The 22,856-nt window shown below is 42.6% G+C and overlaps 1 protein-coding gene across 1 annotated transcript in view; it reads right to left on the minus strand.

Annotated features, from left to right (window-relative positions):
• The window catches only part of PKD1L1 (polycystin 1 like 1, transient receptor potential channel interacting), a 174,504-nt gene that overhangs the window by 131,770 nt on the left and 19,878 nt on the right, over positions 1–22,856 (minus strand). The window contains exons 8-13 of the mRNA XM_075557310.1: positions 18,967–19,099; positions 13,340–13,546; positions 8,417–8,598; positions 7,648–7,869; positions 3,741–3,901; positions 3,313–3,424 (exon numbers count right to left, since the gene is read on the minus strand). Of these exons, the coding sequence (XP_075413425.1) occupies positions 3,313–3,424; positions 3,741–3,901; positions 7,648–7,869; positions 8,417–8,598; positions 13,340–13,546; positions 18,967–19,099 (1,017 nt within the window). The remainder of the gene's footprint in view (positions 1–3,312; positions 3,425–3,740; positions 3,902–7,647; positions 7,870–8,416; positions 8,599–13,339; positions 13,547–18,966; positions 19,100–22,856) is intronic.

Raw genomic sequence — 22,856 nt, forward strand, 5'->3', positions numbered from 1 at the left:
GGGAAAGCAATGGGATAGAATTAAATTAATGGAAGACAGATGAAAAATTGATGACTTATATTGCAATACTAACCTGTGGAGGAACAATCAGTAAGAGAACAACAACAACAAAAATAATAAAGAAAACCAAAGGCTTTCTTTGGTACATCAAGAGTAATAATTTATGTATGATCAGACTTCTAGAACAGAAAGGTACAATACAAATCACAGAGAAAACTGTCAAAAAATTGTGGAAAAAACTTCACTAAAATAATGAAATATGAGAAGATATGCTTGGGATAGACCTAGAGAGAAAAAATTTCTTCCCCATGAGGAAACATCATGAATGTTCATATATGACCTCCTCTGACTTTTCTGTTGCCACAGCAGGGAAACATGTCTCCACCATCCATCTTTCTTACTCTTTCTGACACTGACCATGCCACCCATAACACTGGGCTTTGCTGCCCAGATCATTAACTGCTGAAATAGCCAGATAGAACTCACAGAAGAAAAAAAACCTCACAATTATGGAGTTTCTGAGGTAAGTAAACACATTACCACAAGTCAGGATTGGTAAACAAGGATATGGTTATTGGTTCATAGCAGCTCTTCTTTTCAGCCAGAAGCCAAGTCTCTTTCAGCCACTCAGCCATAGGTTTGGCTGATGATATTGAGCTGCTTCATCATCTCTTCGTACTACTGTAGTTCATTTGATTTCTGTGTATTCCATCTAACCAAATTCACATGTATAGTCACCGTTTGTGTTGGTGCAAAAAGGTATTTACAACGAAGAAGTTATTGATCTTGCAAAACTCTCTTATTCAATCTCCAGCTTTATTTCAATCACCAAGGTGATATTTTCTAACTACTGTTCTTTCCAACTTTTGCATGTCAATAACCAATAACTGCCAATGCATCTTGATTTCATGTTTGATCGATTTCAGAAGAAGTTGGCAGAATTCTTCAATTTCATCGTGACTAGCTTTAATGGCTGGTGCATAAATTTGAATAATAATTGTATTTACTGAACTCCCTTGTAGGGGTCTTGATATTAACCTCTCACAGATAGCAGTGTACTTCAAGGTATCTAAAAATGTCCGTTTCAGCAATGAATGTGATACCTACCATTCCTCTTGGATTTTTCAATCCTGACCTAATAAACTATATGGTCTCTGATTTTTTTTAAAGCCCAATAATAGAACACTTCAGCTCGTGAATGCCTAGGGGTATGAATTTAAAAACACTTCACCAGACTCATGAAAAGCCTGTACATGGATCAGGAGGAAATTATGGGAACAGAATAAAATAATATGGCATGTTTTAAAATCAAGAAAGGTATGCACGAGGGTGGTATCCTCTCATCACTCTTATTCAATCAACATGCTGAGCAAATAATCAGAAAGGCTGGATTGTGTGAAGAAGAATGTGGTATCAGGATTGGAGGTAGCTTTAACAAGAACATGTGATCTGTAAATAATACATCCTTGCTTGCTAAAAGTGAAGCGAACTTGAAGCACTTGCTGATGAAGATCAAGGATGGCAGCCTTCAGGATTGAGTACAACTCAACATAAAGAAAACAAAAATCCTCACAACTAGACCAATAGGGATAAATGGGGGGAAAGATGGAAGTTGCATAGGATTGTGTCTTGCTTGGATCCACAACCTATGCTCATGGAAGCAGCAGTCAGACAATCAGTGGATTGTTGCACAGGACCTCTTTAAAGTGCTGGAAAGCAAAGACGTTGCCTTGAGGACTAAAGTGCCAGGGTATTTTCAATCGCCTCATATGCATGTGCAAGGTGGGCATTGAGCAATGCTCAAAGACTGTGGAAGAATGGTGCTGAAGAGTATCGGAAGTACCAAGGACCGACAAAAGAACCAACAAATCTGTATTGGAAGAAATACAACCAGGTTGCTCATTGCAAGTAAAGATTGTGATCTTTTTTGATATGATCTAACTATTGAAATGAATGATATTTGAATTACATGTCAAATCTATGTTTAAAAAGGGAATTCTATTGCTAAATCAGTAACAAAACATTTCTTTAGACATAAAGAAGACACCTGAAAGTAAGCCTTTAGTTTCTACTATTGGAAAAGCCAATGACAGACAAGGAGGGCGAGGCACCTCCATCTGGGACAATCACTAGTCTGGAATCTGAGGCACTGGATAATATATGAGGGGGTACCCCCCAAAAAATGTTCATTTGTTTTGTTTTGTTTTATCTGAGAGGGATAGTGCATTTGGAGTTCATTCCACCAGGTCAGACTGTTAATCAAGCTTTCTAGTTAGAGGTCTTGAAATGATTGCGCAACAGTATGTGACAAAGAAGGCCTGCCTGATTTGCAGCAGATGGGGGACTGGTTTGCCACCACTATGCACCTGCTCACTCCGCCGTCTCCGAGTGCCAGTTTTTCGGAAAAAAACAGCATGCCTCTCTTGCTCCACGCACCTTACTCACCTGACCTCGCTCCCTGCAACTTCTTTTTGTTCCTGTGAATAAAGAGGGACATGAAAGGACAGCGATTTGACAACGTAGAAGAGATGAAGAAAAAAGTGAGGGAGGTGCTGTCAGCCACCCAGACAGATGAGTTTGAAAAATGTTTCCAGGAATGGAATCGAAGAGTTGACAATTGTATCAAGTGTAATGGAGAGTGCTTCGGAGGTGATAATGTTGCTAAAAATTCTTGAATACATAGGTTTGAGGAAGGGAAAAAAATCCGTTTTATTGTACAGTATCCCTCGTATGTAATTTTCTCTCTCTCTCTCTCTGTCTTTTTTTGATTGTTGCTTTTTTACAGTTTTATTAGCATTTCTTCCACATACCATACAATTCAATCATTCTAATAAAAGTTCCTTTGGTATACTTGACATTGGCTCAAAATTGGATAAATTCATTTTCCTTAAGAGAGTCTAGGTGTTGTAAGAGTTGTAAGAGCCCCCAAAAAGGATTTAAAAAATTAATACAGGAATCTCGCTGTGACAAAGACTGACACCACTGTCCCATATGTCTGTCTTCGCACCCCTTTAACTGCTGAGGTCAGCGGTACTTGAAGATCCGTTTATAGAAGCCCATTGAGAAGATGGAAAATTAAGTTTTAAAAGGTCAGTAAAGGGAGAGTAGGCACAAGCTTTTGATGATGGAATTTACCATCTAGCTCAGAAATGAAAGCCCCTTTGTATGCTATTCAGAGATCTGTCTTATTACAAACAGCATTTCATATCCCGGAATGAGAACACAAGCACTCTCCTGGTGGAAGTTCATATTTTTACACTTAATTTTACTTAACTTTCTCACCACCCTGTGAGGAGGGACTGTCATCCTCACTTCTCACCCCAAGAAAAGAGAGTCATAGAGAATTGCTTCAGTAGGGCTGAGCCAGGACTGCACAGGGTCTTAGACTCCAGCGTCTCTGCTCGATCCCTCAAGCACAGCTCTCCTAAAGGGCAAACAAGATCATAAAGTGATGTTGGCCCATCGAACAGGAAGTCAAAGCACATGTCATTTCCAATTACAAAAAAAAAAAAGTCTAAGTGACTCCCAGATCCTCCACAAGCTTAGAAACAGAATATGAATCCTGAGTCTTTCCTGGTGCTATCACAGTGATCCACAATGAGTTAGGAAGCACAACAAATCAGAGGTGATAATTAAATATTCTTAATTCAGAGCTTATGAATTTTGCAAAATTTCCACAATCACAAGATAAGCTTCATTTCCCCCCCTCAGTCAACAATAAATATATATATATTTTTTACCTTCCAAACTAGTCTGCTCTGTTGCATTGACTAAGAAGAGGTCCCAGGAATAAGACAGATTATCCATCTCATCACAGTCTTCACATACAGCTCGAAGAGAAAGTTCTTCATTCCAGTTAACAAAACTGTTCTTAAAGCCGACTTGAGAAATATGGATGAATCTAGGTTTGAGATGTAAGGAAAATGGCATTAGGTTTCTTTGTCCACATTCACTCATTCTGAAAACCAAGCCCATTGTGCTTGGAGTCCATGCTGACTCCCGGTAGCCCTGGGTGGGCCGGCTCCCCGGGGTTTCCTGGCTGTAGTCTTGCTGGAAACTGACCACCAGAGCTTTCTTCTGTGGAGCCACCAGGTGGAACAGTAGTTGAGCACTTAGCTGCTTGCATCAGCCAGGGACTTCAAATTCACTCTGTTTAAATAGTCCTGCCTTGGATCCTTATTGTGTTAATTTCATACCAATACCACTGCCAATGGTATTGTCCTCTTATAATACGGTCAGCTCTATGCCAGGCTCACACAATACACAATATAATCTTATCTAAACCCACACGATCCTGTGAGGAAAAAAATGCACTGATACTCATGCCCATTTTATGGAAGGCACCAGGTTTAAAAGGCTGTGTTGCTTTTTCTAGGCCACACAGAGGCAGGCAGAGAGCCAGGACTGAGACCTGGTCTGGCTCATTCCTCAGTTTGCATTCAGGACCTAACAGAAAATAAGACGTGGATTCCATGTATCTTTCTCACCACTGCCAATCTAGCCTAATCATAGTGCCAACCAGCTTCAAATTACCCTCACCCACACCCTTCTCATCACCATCTGTATTGGCCAGGCCCACCCAGATTGGATCTATCTACAAAGGAAGATACCGCGCCCCCACCTCACCTGTGCCCAGAGCCTCCTCCCACCTACATGAACCTGTATCCACTCCTCTGTGCACATGCCACATAGCCTCCTAGCTAGTGTTTTTATTCTTTGGCTAAACCAGCACTTTCCATGCTGCCTTTTGTGAAATGTTAAATTTTTAAGATATCCCACTGGAGTTTGGCCTCATTAAAATATTTCTCGCCTTGGGACTTAGGCCTCTAGAAAGCCATGCTAATGGAAACTGAGCAGGCATGTGAATGTTTAATAGCATTTTTCATTGCTCTGGGAAAAAAGTGTTCTCAACCCTCTGCTTCACGTCATCGTTCCCAGCACAGGAACCCCAGCAGGCCTCTGCAGAAGGAAGAAGCCACAATGAGCACAGATTGTCCTACTGTATCTGTGTGTGTGAATGTGAAGGTGTGAGGATATCTGTGTATATGAGTGTGTATGTCGTCCATGTAGGCGTGTGTGAGTAGGTGGCGGGGTGTGAGAGTGCATGAGTATGTGTGAGTGTCTATTGTGTGTGTGCGTATATATAGAGTGTATATTTGTGTGGCAGGGTGGTAAGGGTGGATCGCAGGGTCCCAGATTTCATAGGATCATTACCACTACCGGCCTATATGTTTCCTGACAGGATTGAAAGAAGATGATCATCCAACAGCTTTAAAAATGAATGAATGATTATTTTGCAATCTTATTGTTGTTAGGTGACGTTAAGTTGATTCCGACTCATATAAACCTTACATGCCACAGAGCAAAACACCGGCCAGTCCTGCACCGTCCTCACAGCTGTTCTTACGCTTGACCCCAAACATTGCAACCACTGTGTCCATCTGTCTCGCTGATGCTCTTCCCCTTTCACTTCAAAGCAACTAAGGTGTGCCTGCCCCAAGCCATGCTTTATTGACTCATGCATGTGAACGTTGGACTCAGAGTAAGAAAGACTGAAGAAAATCAATGCACTTGAATTATGGAGCCAAAGAAGAATATCGAAAGTGCCATGGACTGCTACTTGAGTATGCATTACAACTCAATGTAAAGAAGACCAAAATCCTTACGACTGGAGCAATAGGTAAGGTCATAGTAAAGGAGAAACGGTTGAAGGTGTTAAGGATTTTTGTGTTTCTTGGATCCACAATCAAGGCTCATGGAAGCAGCAGCCAAGAGAAGGAAAAAAAAGATATATTGCATTATGTAAGTGTGCCCCACAAGATCTCTTTAGTGTATTGAAGAGCAAGGATGTGTGTTGGAGGAGACTAAGGTGATCCTGACTCTCCATTGCATCATTACCTGTGAAAGCTGGCCATTGAATAAGGAAGATCATAGAAGAATCAATGTCCTGGAATTATGATGCTGGAGAAGAATATTGAAAGTGCCATGGACTGCTAAAAAGACAAACTGATCTGTGTTGGAAGAAGTAAATCCAGAGGGCTCTTTAGCGTAAGGATGGCAAGATTTCATCTTGCACACTTTGGACACACTGTCAGGAGAGGCCAGTCTCTGGAGAGCATCCTGCTTAGTAAAGTGGAGAAGCACCAACGAAGAGGAAGGCGCTCAGTGAGATGGGTTCACACCGTGGCTGCATCAATGGGCTCAGGCATAGGAACGATGATGGGATGGCACCGGAGCGTGCCGGGTCTTGTTCTCTTGTGCAAAGGGTCGCAATGGGTCGGAGCTGGCTCAACAGCACCTAACAACTAATAACAACAACACAGACTGCCCAATGAGAGCCAGACTGGCGAGAGTTCATCTCGCCTACTTGTGTCATGCTCTCAAGAGAGAGCGTCCTGGGAAAAGGCATCATTCTTGGTGAAGCAGAGAGCCAACGAAGAAGAGGAAGACCCTAGTCAAGATGGAGTTAGCGGAATTATATAACGCATTCTATTTTGCAATAAAAATATTTTACTTGTTTAATATAATGGTCTAAATTATGCCCCAATGGTAACTCTTTTTTAAAATAGTTTTTATCCATTTCATATCTGGAGCCATAGAAAGCAAATGAGTGTGGCCTAAATCTTTCTGGACTGAAAACCTCAGTAGAGCCTTTGAGTTCCAACATTTGGTGTCCCTCATAGCTCTGCCAAACGGAAACTGAGTTCAGGTGAAGGGCGTTTTCCTTCACCACGGTCCTTCTTACTCAAGCGCCACTCTGCCTTTCTCGTCTCTGACTTCCTGGGGTCTCGGAAACCTGTTGATCCGTAAATCACAGCTAATTTGTTACCCACTTTAGGAAGGCCTCAGAAATTCAGTCAGCCTCCAAGTTACATGTATTGTTTGTACCCCCTTTTCATTGGTCCAGAGATAGGAACCAGACTTTGTCTGCTCAGGCAACACACAAAGCTGGGCCAGAGGGTTCTGGTCCCGTGTTAGCCCTTGCTGGACTGGACAGGCAAAGCAGGAAAGCAACAGGGCCCGGCCTTTGCCCAGTCGTTGGTCTTCAAGACAACGCCTACAGAGGGAAGGCAAGTGCACATGTATGGTCCACCTGTCCCAGCACTGTTCTCTGGTCCCATACCTTTGGGTCAGTGCCTGTGGGGCCCATACGACCCTCGATGCTGCTCGCTCCTGCGTTGCTCTTTGGTTGGTTGGTTACTTTGGTTTAGTTGGTTTTATTTTGCCTTTGAATCTTTTTTAGTCGGGGCCTTCCTTTGCTTCCTCCCACCTCAAAGTTCCCAATGGCGATGTCATCTCTGTGCTTCCACAACGGGCTAACGATGGACAGCTTTGGCTTCCTTGGGTCCCTGCAGCCGTTGAGCATGACCAGGGGCATCTTTTCTCTGCACGCTGCGATAACTGTGTCACTGCCTAGCTCCCCTTCAAAGACCACCTTCCTGCTGCTCTACACCCACCCCTGCTCCGATCACTGTACCCTGACGAGAGTGCACAGTGAGCGCTCCCTCCCCTCCTCATCTGTAAGGAGTCTATCGGGTGGTGAGCTTCACGCCATGTCCCTTTCCATATCCCAGACTCTCCCTTTTGATCCTGTACCACCAGGCACCATGCACAGGGGAAGACGCCCGAGGAGCTAACAGGCCGTACCTGGATGCTGGTTCCGAATGGAGGGACAGGAACACCTGTGATGCCGAGGAGGTTCGGTTGGAGCTGGACACCGTCAGGGTCACTAGGAACTGGTCGTAGCTAGCACTGAGATCCGTTGCTGCGAAGGAGATGATGGGGGCTGTGGTGTTCAGTCTCCCAGGCACCGGAGCATGGAAGCAGGAGTGCGAAAGAGCTGCAGCAGGAGCACACTTCCAGAGGTACCTAGGAGGGAAACCCGGGGAAGAAGTCTGATTCCAAGGCCACTGCATCTCATCCAGGAGCTCCCTAGGATTCCCAAAGAGGGAGCATGGGCCAGGAGAAGATGGTACTTCCCTTATGCTACAAAATAATGGATAAGGGAAACTTCAGGAGTGGGAGCCGCATAGCCTTGCATGAGGACTGGGCTCAGCCCAACTTGCTCCATATCCTTGCTTCTCCTAAGCAGTCTTGGTGAGGCAGGGAGTCACACAGCAGGCTGGCACCAGAAAGCTCGGTGGTTTGAACCCACTAGCACTCCACAACAGAATGATGAGGCTGTCTGCTACCATATAAATTCAGTCTCAGAAATACAAAGGGACAACTCTGTTCTGCCCTATAGAATTGCTTTGAGTCAGAACTGACCTGATGACAGTAAAATTTTAATAACTACATATTTTAGTGTGATTTCCACACCAACAATTTTGAATTCCAAAGCCTGGATTTAGAGGAGGAAGGTTTAGATAAATGCGAGTGCACAATAAGGTGGGCGCACGTTATCTGGGGTACTTACCTGAGAGGGGTGCCTTGATTGTCGGGGTCATATGACTGGGATCCACTAAGGACAATGGTGGAAGAGGGGGTCCTGGAGATGAAAAGGTGCGTGCCCTCCGTGATGACACTGACAGGAGCCCTGGCTCGAACTTCTACCCCCACCGAGTAGTTGCTGTACACAACACTGCCTTCCACTTGAACCTGTAATAGAAACCACACAACAGTCCCCTGGGCGGGTGTCAGGGATTGCATTGTGTCCTCCCCACTACCCCAAATAAGGTTTGAATCCTGGACCTAAGAATGTGGTCCTGTTTGGAAACAGATTTTTCTAAATTATGTTCATTAGATCGTACCTAAAAATAGTAGGTTCTAACTACTCGCTTCGAATGTATTAGAAAAAGCAAAAAAGGGTTTTCAGCAAGATGGCAGAATAGGGAGCTATGCTGCACATACCCACTACAGCAAAGACATGAGAGAGCAAAGGAGACAGAGATGAAGGACAATCCTGGAAAGCCAAGCTCCCGAGGAAAGGAACGAGAAGCCTGGCGAGGAAAAGAAGTTGAACAAAAGGCGCCGAGAGGAGAAAGATGGGGAACTTGTCAGCTGGCCTGACAGCATAATCATTTGCAGCTCCACTAGCTTAGGGCCAGCACAAGCACGCACACTGACAACTGACACCAAGAAAGGTGAGATCCTCCTTTGCTCCCCCAAACCCTCCTGGAAACCAGTGCAATGCGACAACCCCCCCACCCCACCCCCCTGCCCCGAACACATCTATCCCAGCAGCTGCATTTCACACTCCCTGCACAGCCCCTGCTGCACCGGGGTATCGGTTCCTTGTGCGATCATCCTGCTTCTTTCTGAGACACAAGAGTGCCACTTCAATAGATCAGCCACAGAACAGTGCCAGGTAAGCTGCTTGTCACTGCCCACCCTGGGTGCTCAAGAATTCCTTCCCAAACCACCAGCCTTACTCCCAGATGCCCTCTGAGCTTCACAGGATTTTTTTTTTTTTTTAACAAACACCTTGACTTCAACCATCTGAGCTTGCATAGACTTCTTCCATTTTAGGTCCTGACCCCAGATAATAGCTTGGCCAACAAGAAATCCATCTATGGTGGGCTTCCTACAACATATCCCTGCCCTTACCTGGTGAGTTTCCTGGCTGACTGGGGGTCCTTATCCATGCGGGATACCCCAGTGCTCCATAGTTTTCTCTTGTCTGTGTCCTGCTTCTGCCTCTGTTTCCCCACTTCCTTCTTTATTTGTACTTCCCTTATTTTTATCCTTCTGTATCTCGACTCTACTTTTCCCCTCTATTTTCTTATTACTGTACTCATAAATACTTTTCTGGTCTCCCCTACCTAATTTTGCTTATTGCATTCTTCTCTTTTTCCTTAACTTTGATTTTAACTTACTTTCTCTTTTTCAAATTTTATTTTTAGCTGTTTTTTTCTTGTTCCATCCAATCAGAGACAACAACTGTGCCCACGTGGCCCAAACATACCCTTACCTCCTGCAAGATGATACCAGTATTAATAGAAAACTCAAAAAGAGAGAAAAAAACAACAGTTGCTGGTAAAGATGCAAGATAACTAGACTCTTCACACACTGCTGGTGAGATGGAAAACAGTGCAAGCACTGTGGAAAGTGGTCTCATGCTTCCTCCAAAAGCTAGGAATCAATATGCCTTATGAACCAACAATCCCACTACTTGATATCTATCTATCTATCTATCTATCTATCTATCTATCTATCTATCTATCTATCTATCTATCTATCTATCTAATCTCCTCGAGAAATAGGAGCCATGATATGAAGAGATATGCCCGTAACCATGTTCATCACAGCGCTATTCACCATAGAAAAATGAAGGAAACTCCCTAAAGGTTCATCAGTGGGAGAATGGATTATATTAAATGTAGTACATGACGCATATTAGAATACTTGTCAATGTTAAAGAATAACAATAAATACTCATCATGGGGATAAACCCTGAAGACGTTAGGCTGAGTGAAGTTAATCAATCACAAAAGGGCAAATATTGTATAAGACTACTATTACAAATGTAAATGTTTTCATGCTAAAAGAGGGAGAATGGGAAATTATGGGCTAGATTGTCAACAAGTGATGGGTTCGTGAAGGGGAGGGTATGTACCACAAGAGGGAGGTTGACAGAAATTATGGCGGCTGGGGAAGAGACTGAGGGGGGCGCTAGAGTTAAAGGTCCTGGGTGCAGTTGTGGCTATAAAAACAGCTCTGCAGTAAAGGTGACATAAGAGTCGGTTCTGTATAGACATGTAGGCTGAAGAGGTATGGGAAGATGATGAATAGGAGTACAGGAATATGTATATAGGTTCGATGATGGTTATTTGTCTATGTGTATTTGCCTTTGCTGCCATTACATCCATGAATGCGATGGAGCATACTGAGGGTAAAGGGCAATTGGCATAGCATAGTTCATGCAGACAATGTTCTACTTCCTACTTTGCTGAGCAGGAACTAGGCCTTAAAAGCTCGTGACTATCTACGGTGCACCTCTTGGTCTTTCCTCATTTGAAGGAAAGGTGTGTGGTGAGAATGGAAAGGAATATGGAAACAAGGGGCCCAGTGGACGGGTGGACCTTGCAGGTATCTGTCCCTACAACCCTGAGACCGAAGAACTAGGTGATGCTTGGCTACTATGACCTACTTCTCTGAAAAGCATCACATTAGAGGTGTTGGATTAATGGGGTAAGATGTATTACACACCTCAAAATCATAAAAAAAACAAATTTATTGGACAGATAGACTGGTGGAACTCCCAAGACTGTTTACCTTCATTACCTTCTGGTCTAGAACCGAGCTTGCCTTCATGTAAAATAATCACCCACTTAGGATATGAATGAAAGCATTCAGTGCAATCTGATTCTCTGTCTGTAAAATCCAGGATAGGTAGATCTATAGAGACAGTAACTGAATAGGGGCATGGCCTTGGAGGGTGGAAGGGAGTGGGATGCTAAATTATGAGAAGAAAATGTTCTGACATTGATAGTGGTGATGATTGCACAAATCTTCCTAATGTGACTGAACGATTATATTGTATGGTACAGGAAGTATATGCCAACAAAACTAATTTTTTAGAGAACAATTATTTTTTTATGCAAGGACAAAGTTCAGAGAATTAAGAAAGATGGGAAAATGTAAAGAGAAAACACACGGAGGACATGGGATGAATGGTGGTCCACTGAGGGGACTGCAATGGATAAGCTGAAAGAGTGCACATGAATTGCGGAATGTAAAGCTGATGATCAGTTCTATAAACCTTTACCTGACTCTCAATAAAAGTTATAAAATAAAACAAAAGAAGAACAGAATAAAAGATCTGAGTGTTGCAAATGGTCTGCACTCAGCTATTAACGGAAAGGTTGGTGGTCCAAACACAGCAAGTAGAACTTTGGAAGAACCAGGCCTGGAGATCAGCTCCCATAAAAATTGCAGCCAACCGTACTCCATAGCCAATGAGGTTTATTTAAATGAACTCACACACACAACAAAGAACATGCTACCAAAACAAACAGAATAGAGCTGTGCGCATATATTGAGGAGGAGAGACAGCACATGAGGATCATCTACTAGCCAACGTACGCCAAGGTACTGTGGAGGAATTGGCGCTGCCAACATGAAAGAACATATTGACAGGGCCAAGATTCAGAGTTTGATCTTTGGCTTCCAAACGGTATGAAATAAATTTCTGTTCTTTAAAGTCATTTAATTGTGGTATTTCTGTTACAGCAACACTAGTAGACAAAGAGCTGGATGTTTCTCTTAAAGTGAGAAAGAAAATTGATGAGTCTAACCCATCATTGGCTCTAACTAATGGTTTCAAGGGCAACATGGAAAATGTTCATTGTTTTTCCAACAGCAGAATACCAAGTATGCCAAAATCAATGTGTTTTGGGCTCACGTTAAATCCTAACTCCAAGTTAAGAACCATCTGTTCTGACAACCTGGCCCTGCTTGAAACTCGCCCTCAGGATGGGAACACAGACAATAAGGGCACTATAGCAAAGTGTGGTGAAGATATTAGATGGTGCCCAGCTACCAGATAAAATAGCATCTGGAGTCATAAAGCCTTGTTTTGAAACAAGCAGCCATCTGAGTGAGATGTCAACTAAGTCCACATGGAAGAAGCACACCACCATCAGTGACTGAAGGACTGTAAATCACCTAATCGGAAGCCTGAGAGCTCCTGACACACAGTGGGACTGTGCGTTCATTCACAACAGTTTTTAAACTTCCTTTGTAGATAGTTTGGGAGCATTAGTTTGGTCCCTAATCCCAGCTTGTCAACCTGGCCTTTGCCACCTACACAATCTAATTCCAAACTCCTTACCCACGGCTTCCCCCCTCTGCTCTAGGCATCTCACAGGCCTGCTCTCCCCGCCAGATTTAGCTCGAACAGTCGCCTCCTCCACATCCTATCCTCATGAACGTGTGCTCCCTACATCCTCTTGTCGGACCTCTCCTCGTGAAGCCGTGTCTGCCCTCCACATACTTTTAGTCACAATACACTGAAAAACAGGTGAGACACTGCATGAGATACCTTTTCATGGACTTGCTCTTGGACTGGTGCCCTCTCTGTCTGGATGAGGAGCCCTGGAAGAACACAGCTAGTCTTCTCACATTCCCATGACAAGCACATGGCTTGTTTACTAGGTGTGCATAAAAATTTTGTTCAATCAAGAAAAAAGAGTTTAAAAGGTCCTTTTAATCACATTGCCAGTGTTTGAAGATTTTTTTCCCTCTCAAATAGCTTCTGTTGAAATCTTTTTTTTTTTAATGTAGGGATTTTTTTGGACGGAATTCATTAAAGCACAAGATATTGAGCTGTGCTAAAAGGTTTCAGTGTGCACATCTTACAGTAAACTTAACAATATTACCTTCCAATCACCTCACCAACCTTAGCCACTGCAGTATAGTTTCCATAATCCAGGTAGAAGCTTGGGAGAATGATGGTTTGTTTATGGTTGTCTACAGCAGAGGGAAGGGACACCTGGGAGCCATCAGACCTCATAAAACTCCAGGCATAAGAAAGGCCTTGAGAAATGTCACACAGAACGGCAGCTTCAAATGTGACTCCCAGTCTCACTGGCTGAGATCGCCAGACCTAAGCATTAACAAGGAAATGATGCTTGATTAAAATTCCCACTATGCAATGGATTACTAAAGACTGATTGACTTCAATTACAGTGAGATACATGAGGCTTGGAATTCAATTTTTTACAGGACCTGCAAGATATTTGCCTCTGACAGGGTACAGTTTTACCACTTTCCTGTCACTCTTTAATAATGGAAAATATTTGCGGTTCCCTTTTATGACAGAAACACAGGTTTCTGTCTTACACAGGTTCCAGTTTTCTCAGCCTTTATTGTATTTGTTTGTAAAAATGACAGTATGGAATTCTCAAGAGTGGACTCTATATAACAGCAAAGCAAATGCTCTATATCTTTAAGATACAAGAGAAAAATCAAGATACAAAATTAAATATTTCTACTTATATAATCATAATGGAAATAAAAAACTTCAAATTATAAAAACTGGTAGAAACATATCAAAGGAAGTAGTTAATAGATTTGATTGCACAAATTTAAGTCTTTTGAATATATAATTTTAACTAGCAAACAAAAAGAAAAGCAACCATGTATAATATTGATAGTATTCTTTTAAGTTATTTGAAAATTGAAAATATGCCATTAGGAAAATGAACAAAGATATATACAGGCCACTCACAATATAAAATACAAACGCACTTCTTGTGCACAGTTGACTGTGTAAACTAAATCGTGTTAGTTTGTTGTGTTGTTGTTGCTTGTTAGGTACCATCAAGTTGGTTCCAACTCATAGTGCCCCTATGTACAACACAAAGAAAGTGCCCAGTCTTGTGCCATCTTCACAATTGTTCCTACGTATGAGCTTCTTGCTGCAGCCTCTGTGTCAATCTGTCTTGTGGAGGGTCTCCCTTATTTACACTGCCCCTCTTCTTTATCAAGCATAACATCCTTCTCCAGAACTGGTTTCTCATGACAAAAGCCCAAAGGACATGAGATGAAGTCTCACCATCCATGCCTCTCAGGAACACTTTGATCCCACTTCTTCCAAGACCGATGTGTTGGTCCTTGTGGCAGTCCATTGTACTGTCAATATTCTTCACCAGCACCACAATTCAAATGCATCGGTTCTTCTTTAATCTTCCCTAGTCAATGTCAACTTTCACATGCATGTGGTGCAACTGAAAGTGCCCTTGCTTGATTCAGACATACCTTAATCTTCAAAGTTATCTTCTTGCTTTTCAACACTGTACCGAGGTCGTGTGAAGGAGATTTATCCATAACACTATGACCTTTGATCTCTGACTGCTGCTTTCACGAACATTGACTGCTGATCCAAGCAAGATAAAATCTTGACAACTTTGATCTTTTCCCCATTATCATGACATTACTCATTGGTGGGATTCTGCCAGTTTGCAGTGGCTCAGCCGAACTGGATACCTACCTTTATGTTGAGTTTGCAAACTAATTATTAAAATGGCAATTATAATCAGGATTCTATCTAGGGTGGGTGGCTGGGCAGTTGCTCAATGTGGAAATCACAAATTTACCTTCCTTATTCTTTTTTTAATGCTCACCTGCACAACCGTGCATTTTAAGCACCCACAGTAATGTTCATTCCATCCATAGGTATAAAAAATCAGACAGAACTATGCTTATGATATTTATTTAAACATTTCATAAAATTATTCATTTTATGCTTTTGATGAAATACTACATTTTTAATCTCTTGAATATGTTATTTCAGTAAACAAACATGTAACATGAGAGAGGGGAAATGCTGTTACTTGTTTCAGCTTCTGGCTATGCCCCAAATCCCTGTAAGATATTATGAGTGTGCTGTTGATTCCTGATCATTAAAACCAATAGAAAGCTAGGTCACAATGGACCAATAGAAACATGAGTCCACATGAAAACAAAAGCTGAATTAATTATTTCAGAAACTTTCAAAAATATATAATTTCTAGAAAATCATTGTTTTGCAGGGCTTCTTTAGGAAAAACTTTTAGAAAACATTGTAAAAGTTTGAAAAAATGACTAACGGATTGTGAACATTTTAAAGCAAGTTGTAGTCAATTTCAAGGTAGGAATAAATTTCTCCATTTTTTTTGGAAACAGATTACTGGAATATTGAAGTATGAGTTTCATGGAAAGCTCATGACGAACATCTGCTCGCATTCAATGACCATTTTAATTGCCAAATGGATCATGATAATCATTGAGATTTCTTGGGAAATATTCTAAAAAGTCCCTAGAATCATGCAGTTCCCGAAAGTCTTCAAAGAGCTATAAATATTGTCAGAACACGTGCTGCGAATGCCATGAACAAGTCATTGGTCTTGCAACATTATATGATGCCAGCTCCACTCCATCTCGATCGTCAAGACCATATTTCCTAGGTTCTGTTTCTTCTTTGTTTCCATATACCAGTCATTGGGAGAACTATTTAATTTCTTCATCATTAGCTATAGTAGTCGGTGCATAAATCTGAATAATAGCTGTATTGATTGGACTTCCTTGAAGGTTGACAGATATAATCCTATCACAGGCAGCATTGTACTTCAAGATAGATTTGAAGTGTTTTTAGTTAATTTTGACAATGAATGCAATTTAATTTCTCTTGACTCTGTTGTTCCCATCATAGTAAACCAAACGGTTTTCTGATTCAAAATGGCAAAAACCAATCCACTTCAGCTCACTAATACCTAGGATATCAATCTTTATGCACTACATTTCATTTTTTGATGACTTAATTTTCCTAGATTCATAGTTTATACATTCCATATTCTGATTATTCCTAGGTTAGGAAGCTGTTTCCTCTCATTTTGGGTTGTGCTTTATCAGCAAATGGAGCTCCTGAAGGCATTACTCCATGTCAGTATGGTCCATTCTCCTTTGAGAAGGCAGCTCTGCCTTAGTCGTATGGAGAATGCCATCTAGCCTGAGGAGCTCATCCTCTGGCACTATCTCTGACAACCGTCTGTTTCAGTTCATTAGGCCTTCAGTCTCGGACAACGTTTGCATGCCACCATGAGGATTTTCGCAGCTAATTCCACCAGAGTGGACAGCCTCCCATATGAGCAATGGTCTGTTTTACTTTGCAATCTGTTCTTTGTAGCAATTTGTAGTCTCTTCTTAGTCTAGAAGCTCTACTGTAATATGTTAACTTTGGGTGCTAGTATATGAAATACCAGTGACATAGCTTCCAGCATCACAGCAACACACAATCTACCACCATGCAAACTGACAGACAAGTAGTGGATGCTAATGTTTATGCATCCCAAATTAAATTAATCAAAAAGGAAAAAACGCAGTCCCTAAAAACTGGAAAGAATTGTTTCTATGTTTCAAACAAGTAATCTAGAAAAATATTTCAAAAGACTTTAACATAGAGAATTGTGAATGTATAATTTTAATGGGAACTAACCTGAAGATAAAAAGAATCAAAGTTAATCCTGTTGTGTTCTTTCTGATGGCAATGTTTGTATTACAACTGTTTCAAGTAGTTGTTAGGAAAAATGCTAAGTTTGTTAATATTTTAGGAAACAAAAATTTTAGTATGTAAGCATACAATAAACATACTTTGTATATGAACAATGCTTTCTGAATATGAAATAACAATATGAAATCAAGACTTGACAGATTTAATTAAAATTCCTCAGAATTGACTTGATCGCGGTGAGTTTGGCCTTTGGTCTTTGGCACACTGGTGATACAGTGGGTAAGCATTGGGCTGCTAAGAGATTGGTGGGTTGAACCCATCTTCGGATAAAGGTGAAAAAAACCTTCTTCCTTGAAAAGTTAAACCTTGGAATCCACGGAAGCATGGCCAATTCTAGAGTTGAGGTAGCTGCAATGTCCAAGAAGAAGGAAGCTTTCAGAGATTCCTGGATGAATGTTCTGATAGCCAGCCTTACAAATGTGCTCCAAGCCCCATATAAGCCCAAGTGAGCACCCAAAACATATATCTACAGCTGATTGAATAATGTTAGTATTTTTTAAATCACTGATGCTCAAAGAGACAGAGAGGTTTTCCATTCTCACATGGTCTGGAGACTATTTAATAACAAGAGAAAGTGGTCACACTCTAAGCCAGTTATCCTAATTTTGTTATAAATAAACATGGACAACCCATATTAAGACTCTCAAAATTAAATATGTCAGATTATTAATGGTGACTCTTCCTGATAGAAGAAATTTAAACAATTCTATTTTCATTATACTTCCCATATTTACATATTTTATCAAATCAACATATTGTTTTATAAACAGAAAAAGGAAGTAATCATTGTAAAATTATCATGATTCACCATCAAGTGTTTTGTTCACTTGATGGGGCACCTAGTAGTGTGGTACCCCTTCACTTGGTGAGGTAATAAGAAAGCTGGTGTTCATTCAGCAATGTCCAAAGTATTTTACTTTATCTTCTCACTTAATTCTTACAATAATCCTGTACGAGAAATATTGCTTTCCCCATTTCACAGGTAACAAAATATATAAATATATTCATTGAAGTTTAGTCGACAGATTGAACCTGTGATATTGTCATTTGTCCACTTTTAATGAGGGGTTCACTGTCAGGTCACAAGCCTGTGACCAGCACTGACCGCTCTTGATTTTGGCTCCCATTCTTCTCTGTCCATCTGCTGCATGCTAAGAAATGTCCCTCACACCTGCTGCACCTGCCATGTTCCTTGCTCTGGTCTTGCTGGAGGGGGACATTAACTCACAAGGAGCTCCATGCCTGTGCTTCTTGATCAGTGCAGCTCCCAAGAGGGCACACTTGTAGCCTGGCGCTGAAGTGTCATAATGTACTTGTCTCTACTGTCACCCCTAATCCTGGGAACCGCACCTAAGACTCAAAGGGGGCCAGCAAAGGACCTCTTGGAGTGAGAATGCCATAGAAAATATTTTAGGAAATACTACAAAGTTCCAGATTTTAATTTCAATTTCCTAATTGATCAGCTTTGTCCTGAAAAGGAAAATCAGTAGCAAGTCTAAGGTCTCAAAGAAACTAAAAATCATTTAAAAAATTGGAACACTATTTTTCCAAACACAAAAGCCATAGTGTGCAACTCCAAACCTGATTTTCCAAGGACAAGAATGTCACTTGCCACAATAAAAGGTGCTCCACAAGTAAGTTATCATTTCTTTAGATTTTGTTGTTTTATATAATCAAGTTTCTCTTCCTCTTCAGAAGGTAACAGTTCACTGCATGATTTAAAAGAAAATTTAAGAAGCCTTCCTTAAAGCTAGCTGTGTCGGGCGCCTATGTGACATAGCTGAGTAAAAGGCGTAGGTCACTGGCAGAAGTAAAGCTTTTTCCTTCTACCCTAGGCAGGGTGGGCTGGCCTCCCAGAACTCCTCCGCAGGCATGCCCTTGTACCAAAAACAGCAAGGAAGGCAGCACAGTGTAATTTTATTCCCCAAATTTGGGCTCCACTCAGAGGCAAGGCTGAGCTAGACGGTGACACCTACCTGGACCTTCTCGGGCCCCATGTTCTTCACCGGCGGGGGCTGGCAGGGTGTCCGCACAATGAAAAGGTGCTTTCTGAGCAAGGCGGCGCTGACTTCATTAAAGGCGAGGACCACCACTGAAAATTCGCCTTCCCTAGAACAGATGCGGAGAAACGAAGGGAGGGATGCAGCTCTAGGTACCATTCATCCAGTCCTCACAACTATCTTACATCTGCATAATCACAAGAATCGATGGACGTGAATTTGGTAAATAAGAACAGGTGGGACGAAGATCCTGAGGTTGATTTCCCCGTGAAATATGCCCATTTCGTGTCCTATTTCTAGACCACCCGGCATAGGCCAGGACAGTGGCTGAACTCCTACATTGCTGTTGCTTGTTATCTAAGAAATAGTGTCAATCCACGGGAAAACAGATTGCTTCTACATAAGCAGCAGGCAACCACCATGGGTCCTTCAGGCTCTCAGAGAGCTCTGTGGTGGGAGGCCAAGTCTGCTCAGTGCAGGAAAGCTACACAAAGGGATCATGTCTACGATGGCCAGTAAGCCCAGACCTGAGAGTGCCAAGTGGGCAGAGGTGGTGTTTGTGCAGGAAAATCAGCAAGAGGCTGCTGGTGTGATCAATACAGGGACCAAGAGGAGTGCAGAGGCAGAAGAAAGGCCAGAGGGTCAGCACGGAGAAGCCGCTTGCCCATACCATCGACCCCATGCTACAGACTTACAGTTTGTCCCCAGCTATACGTCCCTGGTCCAGGTTTGAGACAGTGTTTTTGGCCTTCCTATTTCCTGAAGCCCTTCTGGTAAGCTGCCCATGAGCATCATTGGCCAAACTTGGAGTTCTGTCTGGGAGTTCCACTTGGCTCTGACCCAGCGTCTCCTGGAGACTAGAGCTATTACTGCTGTAGCTCAAGAAAGTATGTTTTGCCTCCAAACTGGCCTTTCTCTCTAAGGTTAAGTGTCCGCCTTGCATGGAGGACTAACTCCAGGTTTAAAGACACATGCTTTTCTAAGCTGAAAGAGAAGAGGGTTCAGAAATGGTAGGCTTAGACCAAATGCAGCCGGACAAGGGAGCAAATGGAGAGAGAACAAAAGAGAGAGATTGGGATCAGTGTTTTTCTTGTGGAATTGAAGGGACGGAGCTCAGAGAATTTCTTGCCAAGAGAGTACCATCACTCCCTTAATAAAACACAAGTTACTATTCACAGCTATCCCCTCCGAGACTGAGGACTGGCACAGATGGTGGACTACCTCCCTTCGCATTCCCGTCTCCCAAGGTCATCTTGTGAGAAGAGAGCACACTAGACTGAAGTTCCCAGTTCTCAGGGCCTGTAGAAGCCTGTAACTTTAAAATGCCCCTGCCCTGAACTTGTGTAACTTTAGCATGTTTTGTTCTTTGACCTCCCTAGTTTTCAGGCCATGGCATGGCTATCCTCTGGACACCTTAATAAAACTCTCCAGCATTGTTTCTATGACTGACCAGAGTGATTCTTTCACTTGTTAAAAGACCAGAACCCAATGCTGGTAACACTAGGAATAGAGTATCTCCAGTAGAGGTGCTATAGGCAAATACTGATAATACAGCCTTGCATGGATGCAGAGACTGAATCCAAGAGTCATGTTAGGGACAAGGTGCAAACACACACACACAAAGGCCAGGCTGACTCGAGAGAGTTGGGTGAAGTAGCTTCTGATACTGCAATGAGTGGAAGGTTCAATAATGTCACATAGGCTTCAAAAAAGAAAACAATGAAAAAAATTGCTTTTGAGTCAATTCTGTCAAAGTCACAATTTTCTCCATAGGGTTTTCAATTACTGATCTTCTAAAAGTAAGATAATCAGTCATGGGTTCTTTTTGGGGGGGGAGGGGCTGGCACCTCTGAGAGAATTCAAGCTGTCAAACTTGTGCTTAGTAGTTGGATACTACGAAGCATCTATCAAGTTGAGTACTTAACCATCTGTTCCACCCGGGCTTCTACGCCATCTTGAAGTTCTTAGCCAGGCCATACAAAAGGAGTTTTGTTCTGGTCAGCTTCCTCTTTCTACTAAGAAAGAAGCAATTCCTGGTGGTGTTATTGGGGACGAGGGGCTGAAATCTGACAGTAGACCCACACTTGGGGACAATAAGGGAAGAAGGAACACTTAAGTAGGTCCCTTTATCCATATTAGCTTTTGGGTGCTTTTCAGAGCCTGTGGGATGGGCATCCCTATCTCATTTTACAGATTAAATAACCCAGGAGAAGAAAAGTGAAGCTCTCCGGTTTACCCAGGTAAAATGTGGCAGAGCCAATCTTTGAGTGGCACCCTGCCCTTGAAGCCCAGTGCACCAGACTAAGGCACTAGCCACCTGCCATGATTGGGCCCTAAGGAGCAAATCCCAGGATGGCATGGAAAGCCTGTTCAAAGGCAGTCCAGATAGAAATGAGAGTTCCCAACAACTCAGTGAAGTCCAGTCCAGGGAGGGCTTGAACCCCAGGAAGGTGGCCAGGGCCTAATTCCAGGGATTAGGTGGGCATTCACAAGGGTCTGGTATCACTCAGTTCTTGAGAAAGGCTCCTGACCCAGATAAGAAAGTGTATCAAGGAGAAAGAGGTTATTTTCTGCTAGAGTTCTTGTCAATGGGACCGAAGGTCCAAGTAGATAAATTCATTATCATAAGGAAAATTAAGTAAACAGACTAATCAATTCAGGAAAAACCCATATTCTCAGGGAAACCTAGGAATGGAACCAGTCCAAGGAATCTTAAATATAGGCAGAAATCCCTAAGATAAATGGTGTAGCACCAGGGCCCAAGTCTTGTGATGGGCCTTAAAGCCTGACAGAGAACGTAGTCATCACAGGCAGGTTCAGCTGTGATGCACAAGGAGAAGTCAGAAGGGGCCCCGTGCTCTCCCAAGCTCAGTTTAAGCAATCTTGGGATTTCCACCTGAGGTTTCCCATGGTGCCTACTTCCCCCAAATTTATTTTAGACAAATGTATTCATACCTTTTTCGGATCTCACATATCTGTAACCAAGGGAAACATCGTTTGCTCAGTAAATGCCATATTCAAGCATAGCGCTGAAATTCTTCACTGTGACACTGAGACCATTTCTAATCCGTCCCTGCATGTCTCTAGTTCCATGTGTGCATGGCTTCACCAGTCTCTTCCATACTGTACACTGGTCCTTCCATATTACTTTCACTTCCTCCACATGCACTTCGTTGGGACCGTTTTCTCATGGCCCCCACTTAGGCTGTCTCCGTGGGATTACCCCCACCCAACTCTGCCTTTGGAAAACTCTCAGCCAGTGTTAATCTTCGGCAAGACCAATTTTACAAAGAATTATGCGCGCTCCCACAACACCTTGTCCCTCCTGTGGAGGACTCGGCCACTGTCTGGAAGTACTTTCTCCCAGCGGTGGCTTTCACTGAGAAGCCCTGGAGGTGTCGTAGTTACAAGCTGGGCTGCCAACCAGTCAGAGCAACAGGCTGAACCACCCGTCACTCTACGGGGGGAAGATGGGGCTTTCTGAACGACCACCAGGAAGTACTTCTCAGAAACCCACCGGGTAGTCTCCCCTGTCTCTTAGGGACATTATGGGTCAACGTCGAGTTGATGGCAGTGACTTTGGTTTGGTGTCTTTCTCCGTGGCTCTGACCTCCTCATGAACAATAACTGGATTTCATTTGTCTCCAGACAATATCTGTCAATTACATTGACCAAAAGCTAAGCCAGTGTGTTAGTCTGGAAACTCATATGTATAAGAGAGAGCTGTATAGAAAGGGTAAGCACACATCAAGGAAACACCCCAACCCAGTGCTGCCCAAGCCCACAAGTCCAACATTAGCCCATATGTCCGACACCAATCCACAAAGTCGACAAAACACACACTATGATGCCAACTTCAGGAGAAA

This window comes from Tenrec ecaudatus, chromosome 9 (assembly GCF_050624435.1).
Source record: "Tenrec ecaudatus isolate mTenEca1 chromosome 9, mTenEca1.hap1, whole genome shotgun sequence".
NCBI lineage: Eukaryota > Metazoa > Chordata > Mammalia > Afrosoricida > Tenrecidae > Tenrec > Tenrec ecaudatus.